This window comes from Nesoenas mayeri (genome assembly GCF_963082525.1).
Source record: "Nesoenas mayeri genome assembly, chromosome: 15".
Lineage (NCBI taxonomy): Eukaryota > Metazoa > Chordata > Aves > Columbiformes > Columbidae > Nesoenas > Nesoenas mayeri.
This window is the reverse complement of record NC_137559.1, coordinates 10,073,091-10,087,549: the sequence shown is the minus strand read 5'-3', so window position 1 is coordinate 10,087,549 and position 14,459 is coordinate 10,073,091. Positions and strand designations below refer to the sequence as shown.

The following is a 14,459-nucleotide window of genomic DNA, read 5'->3' as shown; positions in this document are numbered from 1 at the left end:
GTGGGGGGGCCCCTGGTGCCATGCCCTGCCCTTTGCCCGCTGTGGGAGGGGGAACACAGCAGGGTGGCTGGAAGGGACAGCACAGTCCCCATGCCAGCACCGTGGCAGCCGGCACCCGCTCAGCCTCCAGTCTGCAGTGGGGACAGCCATCGCTGCAGAGCTGGGCTGGGGCGATGCTTCGGGTGGCACTGGTGCCCCCATCCCCGCAGTGACCCCCGGTTGTCCCCCGCAGCGCCTGCCTCGGCACCATGCATTCGCTGGAGGAGCCGCTGGACCTCAAGCTGAGCATCTCCAAGCTGCGAGCTGCCCGGGAGAAGCGGGGTCCCCCTACTCCCCGACCCCGCGGTCCCCAGCGCCCGGACACCCCGCTGGCCGGGGATGGCCGAGTGGGGAGCCGGGGCGGTCGCCATGCTGTGCCAGCCTCACCGTCCGCGGGGCTCCTGGCACACTCCAGGCTGGGGGAGCCGCGGGACGGGCCCTTCCCCACCATGCCGGTGGTGGACCTCAGCCTCTCGCCCCGCTCCGGTGGGGAGTCTCCAGCCGGCAGCACCTCCCTCTCCCCTGAGCGCCAGGGCAGTGGGGACCTGCCCGGCCCACTCACCCCCCACGTAAGTACAGCCGTGTCCCCTCCCCCTCCCCCCCAAGGTGTCCCCAGCAGTGTGGACCGTGCCCGGGATAGCACTCCCAACCTTGGCAGCGTGCCTGGTGCTGCTGGTGACACAGTCCCCCTACAGCGTGTACACATAGCCCAGGGTCAATGTCCTGCCTGGCCCCCCTCTGCCCCCGATCGCAGTGGCAGCCCTGGGGTGGCCCCTGGTGGGGGTCTTTTGGGGGGTTCTGGGGTCTCTGGGGGGCTCTGGGGTTCTCTAGGGCGCTCCATCTGGCTCAGCCCCATTCCCCACCGCCCCCACCCTGGGCTCTGCTCCAGGATTTCCAGTCCCTGCGCTACATCGACGGCCTCTCCAGCTCCTTCCAGTTCTTCCTGCCACTGGGGGCGGGGGGGGCCCTGCACCTGCCCCCCGCTGCTTTCCTGCCCCCCAGCAAGGAGAAGCGTCTCCCCCCCGAGCTGCCCCTGCCCAAGCAGCTCATCTGCCGCTGGTCCAAGGTCAGCGGGGAGGGATGGGGGGGAAGGGGGCGATGTGGGGTGGGGGGTTTTGGGGCTTTGGGGGGGCATGCAGATTCTTTATGGGGCTGGGTGTGGTGATAAAGGGCTGGGAGCACATGCAGGGGCATTGTGAGGATGTGGGGGCAATGTATGGGAGGTGCTGAGGCCATGCAGTGTCATTTTGGGGCTGGGGAGGGGATGTGGGGCTGGAAGGCCATGGCAAAGCTCTATAGGGGTTGCAGGGGCTGGAGGAGGCGTGATGGGGAGCTGGTAGCCATGCAGTGATGCTGGAGGGGTGGTACGGGGCTGAGAGGTGGTGCAAAGGGCTCTTTCCATTTCCCCAGATGCCTGTGCTGCTGCACATGGGGCTTGGGGAGGAGCTGGGGGGGGTTTGAGGGGCAGGGGCTGGCCCTGGTGGGGCTCCTGGGCCCCTGTGGTGCCCACCCTGCTTAGGCCTCCTCACCCCCAGCCTCCTGCCCACAGTGCAACCAGTTCTTCGACCTCCTGCAAGACCTGGTGGACCACGTCAATGATTTCCACGTCAAACCCGAGAAGGACGCGGGGTACTGCTGCCACTGGGAGGGCTGTGCCCGCCACGGCAGGGGCTTCAACGCCAGGTGGGGAGGGGGCGCTCCGGGCACCAGGGGTGTGCTCTGGGTTCCCTGGGGGGCTGCTCTGAGTCACCACAGGGAGATGGGAGCCCAGCACCATGGGCCAGGCAGGGGGAGGTGTCTATCCAGCCAGCCCTCCAGTGTGCGGTCCTGGGGAGCTGGAAGACCACACTGTCCTGCATGTCCCTGTTCCCTGACCCCGTAGCCGGGACACAGAGACAAGAAGATGCCCTGTGGGCTCAGGCTGTCCCCGTGGTGTCTCCTTGACCCTGGCAGGTACAAGATGCTGATCCACATCCGGACGCACACCAATGAGAAGCCGCATCGCTGCCCCACCTGCAACAAGAGCTTCTCCCGTCTGGAGAACCTGAAAATCCACAACCGCTCGCACACAGGTCAGCGCCAGCTGCCACGCTCACCCAGGGGAGCAGGGAGGCTTGTGGGGGGAGAGACGGGACCCAGCAGGGCCGGTTGTGCCTCGAGCAGACCTGGTGCTGTGCTGTCCCGCAGGCGAGAAGCCCTACATCTGCCCCTATGAAGGCTGCAACAAGCGTTACTCCAACTCCAGTGACCGCTTCAAGCACACCCGCACCCACTACGTGGAGAAGCCCTACTCCTGCAAGATGCCGGGCTGCCACAAGCGCTACACCGACCCCAGCTCCCTCCGCAAGCACATCAAAGCCCATGGCCATTTCGTCTCCACGGAGCACCCAGAGATGCTGAAGGTCCACCCACCTCCCAAAACGCCCCTGGGCTCAGCGGAGATGCCCTACGTTAACGGGGCACAGCTCGTGATCCCCAACCCCGCTGCCCTCTTCGCTCCCCCGGGGCTTCCGGCGTTGCCCATCCCTTTGGCGCCGGCACCGCTCGACCTCAGCGCCTTGGGCTGTGGAGCTGCTGGTGCCCTACCCGCCCTGCCAGGCCCCGTCCTGCCCCTCAACAGTGGCCCCTTGAACTTGGCCAAGAGCCCGCTGCTGCCCTCGCCCTTCGCGGCGGGGCTGGGGCTGCCCGTCATGTCGCTGCTGGCCGGCGGGGCCAAGGCCGAGGGGGAGAAGGGCAGCGGGGCCGAGGGGCGGCCACCCAAGGTGGGCAAAGGGCTGGAGAACCGGAAGGAGAGGGGCGAAAGGACGGAGCCGGGGCGGCCACGGGCACCCCCCGAGAGCCTGGCGCTGCTGCCGGGGGCCGTGCTCGACCTCTCGGCTGGCGTCAGCTCGGGGGGCAGCCCCGAGGCGCTGCCCCCTGGCTGGGTGCTCATCCCCCCCGGCTCCCTGCTGCTCAAACCTGCCGCCGTGAATTGAGGGGTCTGACGATGCCCAGGGCCGGCTGCTGGCCCAGCGGGCAGATCCCGCTCTCCAGGGTGGGGGGCATCTCCCCCTCCTCTCCCTGCAGCCCCCCCAGCCCTGGCGGGGCCTCGCTCGCGCTTTTAACCGTCACGAAAGAAGAACGGACTCTTCTGAGAAAAGCAATAATCCCTTGGCAGCCGGAGCTGGCCACAACGCTGTGCCAGGGGAGCTCTCGGGATGCAGGGGGGTTCCCCTTCTCCCCCCAGTCTGGGCAGCTGGAGACACCACTATTTATTTCTTGACCAGCCCCCAGCTCTGACGGGGCCCTGGATGGGCTCATCTGCTGCTGCCGACTCGGTGTCTCCCTACCCAAGGCCTTGGCACAGCTGGTGCTGGTGTGCGGGGGTCTGCAGCCCCCCAGCCTCCCACCCTGGGGACAGTGGGGCGACAGCTTGAGGACTGAACACTCCCACAGCCCAGAGCTGTGCCCAGCTGTGCTGTCTGATGTCCCCAGCCAGCACGGCTGCGGGCAGTGCCGCAGTCCCTGCTGCGCCAGGCCCAGCTGGCTGGGCACATGCTGGCCCGGTGCCCACCTGCGCCCCTCTCGCTCCTTGTCCCCTGCCGCCTCCCCGGCCCTCCTCATGACAAGGCACACGGCCATGTGTGCTGCTCGCTGCGCCGGCTCCGCGCCGGGGCAGAGCCACCCTGTTTAGCTACGTTCATACCTAACCACAGCCCGCGAGTGCACGCAGGCAGCGCAGGCAGGACTCCAGGCACCGGCAGAGCTGATCCCGGTGGCACATTGGCACCAGCTGGCAAGATACCCACACCTTGGGATGTGTCACCCCACACTGAGGTTCCCTGTGAGCCCCCCACAGCCGTGGAGCAGTGTTGGGGCAGGCAGGATGCTGCCGTGGTGCCAGGAGCGGGCAGAGCCCAGAGCCTCTCCTGGCGCACGCAGGGGGGTCCCATGTACCTCCTACTGCCAGGTAGGACCCTCACCCACAGCTCTCTGAACTGGGGTGGGGGGTCTCCCCAGTCCTGCCCCGTCCCCGCTGGAAGGAGTCCCCAGCCCTGCGGGGAGCCGGTCTCCCTGCCCTCACCCTCCTGGGGCCGGGGCGGCCGCCCGGCGCTGCCACAGCCCCCACATGGCCACGGGCCATCGACCAGGCCGCCCTGGCCGGTGCACGGTGTAACGTCTCCTTGCTCCTTCGTTGGTTTGTTGTTGCACATTCCAGGACATCAGTATTTTAACGGTCTCGAAGTGCCTTTCTATTGTAGTTTCTGGGTTGTTTTTATTTTCCTCCTGTTGGGCTCCATCGCTGGTAGCGTAGCATTTAAGGACTGCAGAAGTAAGAGATAAGCTAACAACTATAACACTATATTCCTCCAGGGGAGAGGAAGTTTATTAAGAAAACAATAAAGTGAAGTTGAAGTAAGTCCCTGTGTCAGTCTGTGACTGTGGTGATGACAGCGAGGAGCCCGTGGTGGGCCAGGGGTGCTGGAGGTGTCACGTGCAATCTTGGAACCATGACTTGCTCTGCCTGACCCCCAGCCAGTCCCCACTCTTCTAGATGTGCAGCCTCGGTGCTGGTGAAGCCCTTCTAGGGTCTGCAGGATGGGGATAGCTCAGTGTGTGTCCCCCATGGCCCCTTGCAACCTCACCCTGACCCAGCAGCCATCCTGCAGCGGGAGAAGGGTAATGGCACAGAGCTCTCGGCATTCCCGTGGTACGGAGCCAGAGGTATCCATGTGCTCAGACCAAGAGCATCCAAACCCACCACAAAAATAGCTCACACAGCCTCCCCAGTGCCATTTGAGCCCTGGCAGCCCTCAGTGCCCTGGGGACACCCCTTACTCCCCAGCCACCTCCCTCCTTCTCCATCCCAGGGAAAAACCCAGCCCTTCCTAGGGGCTGATCTCCCTGGGGCAGAGGCAGATAAGTCCCCTCTCCGCAGGGTGCAGAGCAGCCAGGCCAGGTGCTGAAGGACACGGCATTTATTGGCTACCTATAAGTTAAGGGTGAAGGACACAGGGTATGGAGGCAGCAGGAGTCACGTCTCGGCTTTCCATCCCTTCTCCTTCTCATCCTTGGCCTGGATGCGGAGCTCCTCATCCAGCCGCTCCTTGGCTCTCACCACCTGCGAGACACAGGGACGGGGTGACAGGGTGACGGGGAGGGACAGGGCTGCACTCTACCCTCCCTGCCTCATTTGCTGTGATGCTCAGACACGGGAAGGTGACAAGGGCAGGGCTGGGCCCTTTTCTCACCTTGGACTGCAGGTAGAAGGAACCTCCCACTGACTTGTCATTCACCTTGAACAAGTGCTCGTAGTTCTGCCAAAAAGAAGTTCCCCATCAGGTTCATCTCCTCTGCCCTCCCAGCCCTGAACCCCAGCAGCCTCCCGCTCCCTGTGGCTGTGTTGGGGGTGACGGGTGTGATCTTGGGGACATGGCTGGCTCAGCCTGACCTCCTGGTGGGTCTCCACGCTCGTGGCAGGCACCTCCAGGGACCCCACGTCCCCTTTCCCAAGCAGCACTGCTGGGCCAACGCAGGGGCCAAGGCTGGCAGTGCTGCTAATGCCCGCGGGCTGCCTGCACACTCCTCCAGCTAGGGCAGGGAAACCTCAGACTGGGATTAAATGGGCCCAGGGCAGCACTCACACTCCCTCTGGGGACCAGTCATCACCCCCACATCATACAAGAGCCGTGGGGAGGGCAGGGTCCTGCCAGCACCATCTCTCCCCGGCTCCAAGGGAGCCTCTACCTTCTGGATCTCCTCTGGGTTGAGGTTTGAGACGTTGAGGATCTGCTGAGCCTCCTGGAGGCTGATGCCGATGATCCTGGAAGCGGCGGCGGACTGGGGCCTCTCTGAGCGCCCTCGTGCATCTGCTGCTGCTCGGCTCGCTGCCCGGAGACACCCAAGGCCTGAGTCCTCCCACCGCTGCCCCCCGGCGAGCCCCAAACCTCGGGCAGGGGCTGGGCAGCAAAGCCCATGGGCTCTGAGGTGCTCACATCCCCGTTCCACCCCTCCATCCTCCTCACGCTATCCCCAGCCTGTGAGGGTCACCTGGACAAGGTCCCCAGTCAAGGGGAGGTGGCAGGAATAAGGGGGGGCATCACCAGTTTGCTGCTAGTGCCCACAGTGAGCTGGGCTGCACGCAGGCAGAGGGAGGCAGGGCTGGTTACCATGTCCAAGGGGACCATCCTGCTCTGCCTTTCGGCGTTGCTAGGACATCCTGCAGCCCAGCAGCGGTGCTGGGCATGGGCTGGTGCCTGCACTGGCTGCTGGGAGCCTGGCTCAAGCTGAAACACCATTAGGCCATCACCAGGATACCAGCCTGGCAAGTGTGCCCTTGCCCGGGGAGCAGCGGGGTGCCCGGGGAAGGGCTGGGGAAGGGGTGCAGCCGTGCCCGGGGGGGTGCGGGGCTCGTACCTGCAAACTCCTGGCGCAGCGCCCTCATGAAGGCCCGTCCGACCACCTGGGCCCCCACCAGGATGATCTGCGCCAGGTACTTGGCCTGCGGGGACACTCTGCTGTCACAGGGTCCTGTGCCACAGCCACCTCCCCTTGAGCCCGGCCCTGGCACCTCCTCCCGCCCCTGTCCTCTGGGCTCCTGTCACGGCCCGGCCCCGGCCTTGTCCCCTCTCCCCGGGCCCAGTGCCCCCAGAACCAGCTTCTCCCGCCTCCCCGGTACCGCGACCCCCGGAGCCCGGTCCCCCCGCCCGCTGTCCCGTTCCCGCTCCCTCTCACCGAGTCCCCTGGCCTGCTGTCCCTGTCCCGTTCCCGCCCCCTCTCACCGAGTCCCCCGCCCGCTGTCCCTGTCGCTGTCCCTGTCCCGTTCCCGCCCCCTCTCACCGAGTCCCCCGCCTGCTGTCCCTGTCGCTGTCCCTGTCCCGTTCCCGCCCCCTCTCACCGAGTCCCCCGCCCGCTGTCCCTGTCGCTGTCCCTGTCCCGTTCCCGCTCCCTCTCACCAAGTCCCCGGCCCGCTGTCCCGTTCCCGCTCCCTCTCACCGAGTCCCCCGCCCGCTGTCGCTGTTCCTGTCCCGTTCCCGCCCCCTCTCACCGAGTCCCCCGCCCGCTGTCCCTGTCTCCTGTCCCTGTCCCGTTCCCGCTCCCTCTCACCGAGTCCCCCGCCCGCTGTCCCGCTCCCGGCCCCTCTCACCATGTCACCGCCGCCGCTTCCGCGCCCGAGGGTCACGGGGTCAGGGAGCGAAGGTCGCAGCGGCCACAGAGGCGCCGCAGCGGGGCGGAGCGCCCCCTTTACGCACTCCAGCCACAGCGCCCCCTGGCGGCCGCTCCTCCCCCGGAGGTCCCGCCGCCTGCCGGGTTGCGCATGCGGAGAGCCCCAGGCCGCGGCTTCCTCGGGGCCGGTCCCGTGTGTCCCCCCCGGTCCCCGGTGCCCGCCCCCGGCCCGGAATCACGGCAGGACACGGGTGCTGGTGCAGCGGCTTTAATAGCGGGGCCTGCCCGCGGTGGGCACGGGGATCAGCGCCGCTGCTCGGCCTGTCCCGGTGCGGCCCTCGGCCCTGCCGCGCCCCCCCCCCCGCCGGCCCGGCCCCGCCGCCTCCTCCTCGTCGTCCCGGCGGGCCTGGGCGGGCGCGGGGTCCGCGGTGCGGTCCTCGGGGTGCCAGGGTCCGGCCTAGTCCTGCGGGAGGCCCGGTGAGGTGCGGGGCGCGGTGGATCAGCACCGGCCCCTGGTCCCCCCCATCCCCGGCACGTACCCACTCGTCCTCGTCCACCCCCTCGAAGGAGTCCTGCGGCAGCGGGTCGTCCCGGTTGCCCAGCCGGGCCACCATGGCGCTCAGCAGCTGCGGGGAGGCAGGGCAGAGCCGTGGGGTGCGGGGCAGCACCCCCAGCCCAGGCCAGCCGCTGCGTGCCGCCCGGCACCCACCTCCTCCTTCTTCTGCTCGTCAGACTTCTCCTCCAGGTACACGGACGCCGGGACGAACTTCCTCGCCGGAGCCTCCTTGGGGGCCTCGCTCACTGGGAGAGCGGCATTGCATCGCCGCGGGGCCGGAGAGCTTCGCCCCGCGGCTGACACACACCCCACCCGTCCCCGCGGGCCTGGGGTCCGCACCCTGGCACTGCACCCACCTGGCGTCATGTCTGCCGGCCGCAGGCTGGCCCGGCGCTGCTGCCCGTCCTGCCCCGCCAGCCAGCTGCTGCCGCCCAGGGCCGGCTCCCACCAGACGCGGGTCGGCGGATAGATATCGTCCTGGAAATACTCCTTCTGCGGGGCAAGGGGTGCTGAGGTGCTCCCCCACCTCCCACACCACCCCAAACATGGATGGGTCCCCTCCACCTACCTTCACGCGTGGCACATGGAAAGCCACGGGCTCCAGGGTGCTCTGCCCGAGGCGCAGCGCCCGGGCGAACTCCACCTCCCGCACCTCGCACACCGTTTTGGGCAAGAAGACGAAGCCCTGATGGCGCAGAGGTGTGAGAGCGGCCTGCTGCAGGTCTGGCAGTGCAGGCAGGGGCGTCAAGGACAGGCAGCACTGCCCCAGTGAGCCCCCCCTTTACCTTGTGAGGTTCGTTGGAGGTGAAGCTGTTGCACTCAAGGAAATAGGGGGGCTCGGGAGTCACCTCGTAGAGGAACACTCTGGTGTCACCCTGAGGACAGAGCGAGATGGGGGCATGGAGGGTCGCTCCACACTGCTGGGGTGCTATAGGCAGGTAGCCTCCCAGTTTTTTGAGGGGGCAAACCCTCACCTTGCCAGTGAGGAAGACAACACTGGTATCCTCATCATAGAATGGCAAGAGGGTGGATGGGGCCACGTCGAGGCCGAGGACGGACAAAGGTCCCTCAGGCAGAGCCTGTGCCCGGTATAGGAGGATTCTCCTCTCGCTGCGGCTGTGGGGAGGTGACAATGCAGGGGGGCACGATATCCCTTGGGGGCCCCGGCCTGTGTCCCCCTCTTTACCTATCGAAGCCAGACACCAGAATGTAGTCGCCACCACAAACCCAAACCAGACGTGCTCCACGGCTCCCCTCGGGACCTGGACCCTCCTGTGTGGGGTGAAGATCAACCTGCCAGCTCCAAGAGACCTGGGGGTGCGGGCAGGAAATTCCCCCCCGCGGGCACCTGCCCACAGCCCCAGCTCCATCGCATCCCCACCGCTGTGATCATACCTGTTGAGGCTGAGCGCTGCGCCGGGGCTCGTAGAGCCGTAACCGGCTGTCTTTGCTCACCGTTGCCAGCTTCTTCCCATCAGGGCTCCAAGCCAGGCTGAAAATCTGGGGAGACAGATGTGTATCCCCTGCCTGGCAAAACACACCCCTCGGGTGTCCCCAGATGTGTCACCTCTTACCTGATCCGTGTGTCCCCACAGGCACAAGGCTTCCCGCCTGGCACTCAGATCCCAGATCCGTACCGTCATATCGTAGGAGGAGGAAGCCAGGAGATCAGATGCCACGGGGTGGAAGCGGATGGAGTAGATCTTCTCCGTGTGACCTGGTAAGGCTGGACGGTGTGTAGCTGTCCCCACTTGCACTGGGATGAGGACAACACTGGGCTGGCTTGTCCCCAGTGTGGGGTGCTTGATGTGCCTCCCCATGTGCCCTCACCTTGGAGGACAGCTTCAGGCTCCTGCAGCGTCTCCTGCAGCCCTCCCTCGGGGATCCGCCACAGCCGGATCTTCGCATCTTCACCCGCTATGGCACCAAAACGGGTGGGCAGTGGTTAATAAAGTGATCTGGTGTGCCAGGGAACTAGCTTGGCGCACTCCCCTAGGGATGGCACACATACCGACAGCAAGGCGCCGTGGGTCGAAGGGGTCCCAGGAGAGGTCAGCCACCGCTGTGCTGTTCTGGATGGTGGGCATGGCCACATCGGGTAGACGTCCCGGCTTGGAGAGCTGTGTGAGAGAGCCAGGGGATCACCTGCACTGTCCCCACTGGCACCGTGCCTGCCGCTGAGCTGTGCCGACGGTTACCTCGAGGATGGCGATCTGGCCACCGGCGGAGAGCAGGGGGAGAGCAACGCGCTGGTGGTTGGCGCAGAAGCCATCGCACTCGCCCGGTGTGGTGAGGCTGAGCCCCCGCAGGTTGGTGAGGTGGGTGTCACGGTGCAGCACCCTGCCCTGTGCGTGCCGGAAGCGGGAGCTGGGCCCTGGCACAGGTAGGGGATGGGGTGAGCACCCCTGGTCACCCCCGCACGGCCTCAGCTGGGGGACACTGAGCCCATCTGGCTGCCCGCTCACCCAAAATGCTCTGCAGTGACTTCTGGCTGGGGCTGCTGGCAAAGCCACTGGAGGGGCCAGTGCTGGCGGAGAGGGAGGTGGTGGTGCTGCCTGGCGAGGCCAGTGAGGGTGGTGAGGAGTAGCCGCTGCATTCCTATGAGAGAGAGCGGGTGGGCAGGGGGTGCAGGTGTCCCAGCCCCTGCCCTTCCCTGCGGGATGAAGGCTGTGGGGACCCCCCAACCCCTCGCCAACTGTGGCACAGTCCCCAGCACCCCACGCTCACGCTCTGGTCGGCATCGGTGTCGGCGCGGCCGGCGTCGGCTGCCTGCAGCTGGGTGCAGGCGATGACGGGGGAGGTGAAGGTCTCCATGGGTCTCCGTGCGGGGTGCAGGCTCACCCTCCCCACCTGTTGGTGGCCAGAGTGGTGGGCAGGGAATGGTGGTAGCCCCGGGTGATGCCACTGATGGGGACACCTCCCCGGGTGACACTGACCTGCTGGTTGTCCCCTGCCCACCAGGCCTGGGCGCTGGTGGCCGGCAGCGTCCCAGTGCAGTCGGGGAACAGATCCTCGTGGAAGTCTTGGGTGGACTGTGGGAGAGGGGATGAGGTGAGGTGGGTGTCCCCAGAACCCCACAGCTCCTGGCCTGCTGCCAGTTGGCACTGCCTGGCATGGGGCACCCCTGGGCATGCTGCAGATCCCCTGGGCAGCCCTGGGCACCCCAGCCCCTCTGGCCACTGAGCCCCTTCCCCGCAAGCTGTGTGCCAAAGCCTGTAGGTGTCAGACAGTGCCCGGTGTTGGGCTCCCTTGCACACCCCTGAACACTGCCAGCTTCCAAAACAGCACAGAGCTCCCAGCATCACCCCTTTCAGCACCCAGCCCCAGTGCCCATGTTTTATCACCCAGCCTCCAGGTTTAAACACCCAGTGTGCCAGATCTGATACCCAGGATCCCTTCTCCAGCACCCAGCATCTTGCATACAGCACACAGCTTCCCAAATCTAGCACCCAGCATTACCCACTGTCAGCACCCAGATTTCAGCCTCCAGTACTCAGCACCCACCCTCCAGCCTGTACTACCCACCATCAGCACCTGGGTTTCACCTCCTCTGCTGCTCCCCTCAGGCTGGAGGCTGGGATCCCCCGCACCCAGGTGCCCTTTATCACCCAGTGCTGGTGAGGTGTCACTCCTGCGATGGCACCAGGCACAGGTGACACAGTGCCACTCACAGCCCCCCCCTTACCTTGCGTGGCACCACATAGCTGATGGGGACGAGGGCGGTGTCGGTGAGCTGCAGGACACGGAGCACCTCGCAGGCCATGACATCCAGGGCCAGGCGCGGCACCGCGCCCAGCCCCCGCGTGCTGCCCTCTGTCCAGCACTGGGTCACTGGGAGACAGGGAGGGTGGCCGTGGGGCAGGCAGTGCAGGCAGCGACGAGACCCCTGGGGCTGCCAGCAGCCTGGCACGGGATATATCCTGCTTACCCTGAGTGAGTGCTGGCTGCACAGATGCCACCTCCAAGCAATACAGGAGGTTTTCTCCCTGCGAGAGAGGCAGAAAGGATGACCCTGTATCCTCCTACACCCACCTGCACCCTGCTGCACTGCACTACCTCCACATGCACCTGACTGCACCCCCCTGCATCCTTCTGTACCCCACTGTGTCTTGCTGCACCCCACCACACCCTGCTGCACCCCGCTGCTGTGAGACCTCACCTTCTCTGCAAGCACCAGCAGCCCTGTGTCGGCGTCGTACAGGGGGATGGCCGCCCTAGGAGGGAAGGAGGGTGCTGAGCTGGGGGCACCCATCAGTGCAGCACCCCCATGGCCTGGGGCCAGATCCTGCACCCACTGGTGCAGGCACCAAAACCATTCCTGGGGACGCACAGGGCAGGATCGGGCCCTGCCTGTGGTGGGAGGGCAGCTCTGGTGCTGAGGGGTGCTGGTGCCAGGGGGTACCCTTGCCATGCTGGGCTGCTCCTCTGACTTACAGCTCCCCACAGCATGACCCGCACTGTCCCACCTTAGGGTGACGGGTTTGCAGCAGGAGGGCACCACAAGCACCGCCAGCTGCTCCAGCCCCAGCTGCGTGGTGCCCACTTCAAAGATGTGCCCAGCCATGGGGCACCCCCCTCCCAGCCCTGCACCCCAAACCCTGCACCCAGTGACAGCACCTGGCCGCATTCAGGGAAGCCGCCAGCACCTGCAGGGGAACCCTGGGGTGGCTGGGCCGGCTCAGCGAGTTTGGGGTGGGCGCGTGGCACACCTGGCACGCTGCCTGCCTCATCTGGCACCTGCCGTGCCAGCCAGCCCCAGGAGTGCCCAGTGGCCAGAGCTGTGCTCGATGGAGCGTGTCCCTGCTCCTTGTCATGCACCCTGTCCCAGCCTGCAGCCAAGGAGTGCTCGGTGGCCAGGGGGACTGTGGCTGAGGGGATGCTTGGTGGCTGGTAGGGATGGTGGCCAGGCAGAGTTTGGTGGCTGGAGGAGATAACGACCAGGGGGATGCTTGGTGGCCAGAGGGGACTACAACCAGGGGGATGCTCAGTGGCTGCAGGGGACTGTGGCTGGGGGATGCTCAATGGCTGGAGGGGACCGTGATGACCGAGGAGATGCTCAGTGGCCAGAGGGACTGTGACAGGAACACTCAGTGGAATGACAAGGAGCACAGAGCCACCTCTGTGCCTTCCCTTGGCAGGGGCAGAGGAGGCAGCTCTGCAGGCAGAGAACAAAGGGACAATCTATTACTTTTGGGCTGACGTTTCTGTGGCTATGCTGAGGGCAGGGAATTGTGCCATGCTGTGATTTTACACTGCACAGCTTTGAGGAAATACAGCAAAACAAAGGCTGTGCCTCGCCCCTACCCAGCAGGTCCCCACAGTAGGGACACCCTGGTGCTGCCACAGGCTGGCACAAGGGACAGCCGCGGTCAGTACGGCACAGTCCTGCCACGGGACTGTTGGCACGATATAGGCAAACGCAGGTGGGGTGGCCGTGGCAGGCACCAGGGTCCCCTGGCTAGCTGCGGTCACCATCACCAGCACTGCCACCACCGCTGGGGCCCAGGATTGGGACAAGGGCACCCTGGGTACCTGGTTGTTCAAGCGTGGCCTGTGCTGTCCTTGCAGTTCTGAAGGGGGAACATTGTTCTGTGGTGCTCGGCACAGCTCTGCCGTCACCGGGGCACGGGGGTGGTCCTGCGAGGGCCACCCACTGCCCCCCCTGTCCCCCAGCAGATGGTGACAGGATCTATGTGGATGGCAGGGTGTTACCAGGGGTGCCAAGGATGCCAGGGGCCTAGGGGTGCCGGAGGTGCCAGGAGTCCCGTGGATGCTGAGAGATACCTGTAGCTGCACCTGTAGCTTTACCTACCCCTATACATCTGTCTATACATCCCAGGGATGCTGAGATCCCTGGTACCCTGGCCCCAGGGATGTGGGAGGTCCTGAGGGGCCGTGGGGGCCCCCGGAGGGCTCTGAGGGTCCTGGAGCTGCCGGAGGTCCCGGGGGTCCCTGTGACTCCTCGGGGTCCGGAGGTGCCCCCGGGGGTCCCGTCCCGCGTCGGGCCCCAGGTGCGCAGTAGGCGGAGCCTTTCGGAGCAGTCGTGCCCCACCCCCTCCTCCCTGTCCCCTGCAGCCAATGGGAAGGCGGCGGGAGGGCAGGCTCCGCCCCCGCAGTTTTAAAGCCGCCCCCCGCGCGCGGCGCCGCCAGAGAGGGGAGCGCCCGCCCGGCCGCCGGCTGCCGCCATGGAGTGACCGCCCGGCCTGCCACGGTGAGTCCCGCGGCCTCGGGACCAGCTGCCCGGGCCCTCTCCTTGCTGTGGGAGCGGAGGCTCGAGGGAGCGGCGCCCCACGGGTGGGAGGGGGCTCTGCTGGGATCAGGGGGCAGTGGGGCTGAGGGGGCCCGGTCGGCCTCAGCTGGGCCACGGGACACCCAGGGCCGGCTGCCGTCCCCGGGTGGAAGGGTGACAGCCAGGGCTCGGCTGCAGGCAGGGCACCCGGGGCCAGAAACTCGCTCCAGGCCTCGGCTGGGGGTCGGCATGCCCTACTTCTCTCGAGGCCTTGGCTGAGCCAGAGGCACCCGGCCACCTCCCACCTGGGCTGGTGACAAGGCCTCTGCTGGGCTGACAAGCACTGCAGTGGGCAGGGACGAGGGTGCAGGCAGAGCCCCGGGTCTCCTGTGCCTGTCTTGCCATGGGATGTGCTGCAGCCTGGCCCAGGGACCTTCGCCTGGTGCTGCTCCCGTCATGAGGAAGGGGAGAGATGTGTCTGGTGCCAAT

General features: G+C 66.4%; 3 protein-coding genes across 4 annotated transcripts in view; 1 reads left to right on the top strand and 2 right to left on the bottom strand.

Annotated features, from left to right (window-relative positions):
- Positions 1-248: 248 nt before the first annotated feature.
- GLIS2 (GLIS family zinc finger 2) lies at positions 249-3,014 on the top strand (the record flags this gene model as incomplete). Its single annotated transcript, XM_080353817.1, has 5 exons — positions 249-620; positions 929-1,105; positions 1,589-1,722; positions 1,993-2,111; positions 2,227-3,014. The coding sequence occupies 5 exons, from the start codon at positions 249-251 to the stop codon at positions 3,012-3,014; spliced, it is 1,590 nt and encodes a 529-aa protein (XP_080209943.1).
- A 1,292-nt stretch (positions 3,015-4,306) lies between these two features.
- PAM16 (presequence translocase associated motor 16) lies at positions 4,307-7,263 on the bottom strand. 2 transcript variants are annotated; one of them, XM_080354307.1, is made up of 6 exons: positions 7,166-7,263; positions 6,436-6,520; positions 5,767-5,906; positions 5,271-5,336; positions 5,009-5,140; positions 4,307-4,343 (listed from the first exon to the last, which is right to left on the bottom strand). In XM_080354307.1, the coding sequence occupies exons 1-5, from the start codon at positions 7,166-7,168 to the stop codon at positions 5,054-5,056; spliced, it is 381 nt and encodes a 126-aa protein (XP_080210433.1). In that variant the 5' UTR covers positions 7,169-7,263; the 3' UTR covers positions 4,307-4,343; positions 5,009-5,053. The 2 variants fall into 2 exon arrangements, with proteins under 2 accessions (XP_080210433.1, XP_080210432.1); XM_080354306.1 differs by lacking the exon at positions 4,307-4,343 and adding an exon at positions 4,365-4,610.
- Positions 7,264-7,453: 190 nt separating this feature from the next.
- LOC308046251 (coronin-7-like) overlaps positions 7,454-14,459 on the bottom strand; it is a gene marked incomplete at both ends in the record, with an annotated part of 36,988 nt that continues 29,982 nt past the window's right edge. Inside the window, 19 exons of the mRNA XM_080353980.1 lie at positions 7,454-7,642; positions 7,725-7,811; positions 7,895-7,986; positions 8,098-8,233; positions 8,310-8,426; positions 8,527-8,616; positions 8,716-8,857; positions 8,928-9,013; positions 9,137-9,241; positions 9,316-9,458; positions 9,572-9,658; positions 9,753-9,861; positions 9,940-10,115; positions 10,207-10,339; positions 10,469-10,591; positions 10,678-10,773; positions 11,427-11,572; positions 11,670-11,727; positions 11,901-11,955. Of these exons, the coding sequence (XP_080210106.1) occupies positions 7,454-7,642; positions 7,725-7,811; positions 7,895-7,986; positions 8,098-8,233; positions 8,310-8,426; positions 8,527-8,616; positions 8,716-8,857; positions 8,928-9,013; positions 9,137-9,241; positions 9,316-9,458; positions 9,572-9,658; positions 9,753-9,861; positions 9,940-10,115; positions 10,207-10,339; positions 10,469-10,591; positions 10,678-10,773; positions 11,427-11,572; positions 11,670-11,727; positions 11,901-11,955 (2,170 nt within the window). The remainder of the gene's footprint in view (positions 7,643-7,724; positions 7,812-7,894; positions 7,987-8,097; positions 8,234-8,309; positions 8,427-8,526; positions 8,617-8,715; positions 8,858-8,927; positions 9,014-9,136; positions 9,242-9,315; positions 9,459-9,571; positions 9,659-9,752; positions 9,862-9,939; positions 10,116-10,206; positions 10,340-10,468; positions 10,592-10,677; positions 10,774-11,426; positions 11,573-11,669; positions 11,728-11,900; positions 11,956-14,459) is intronic.

Coding starts and splice junctions, on each gene's coding strand:
- PAM16 (XM_080354307.1), bottom strand. Junction 5,907..6,435: donor GCTGCGCCAGGAGTTTGCAG/GTACGAGCCCCG, acceptor GTCTCCGGGCAG/CGAGCCGAGCAGCAGCAGAT. Junction 5,141..5,270: donor CCTTCTACCTGCAGTCCAAG/GTGAGAAAAGGG, acceptor TGTGTCTCGCAG/GTGGTGAGAGCCAAGGAGCG.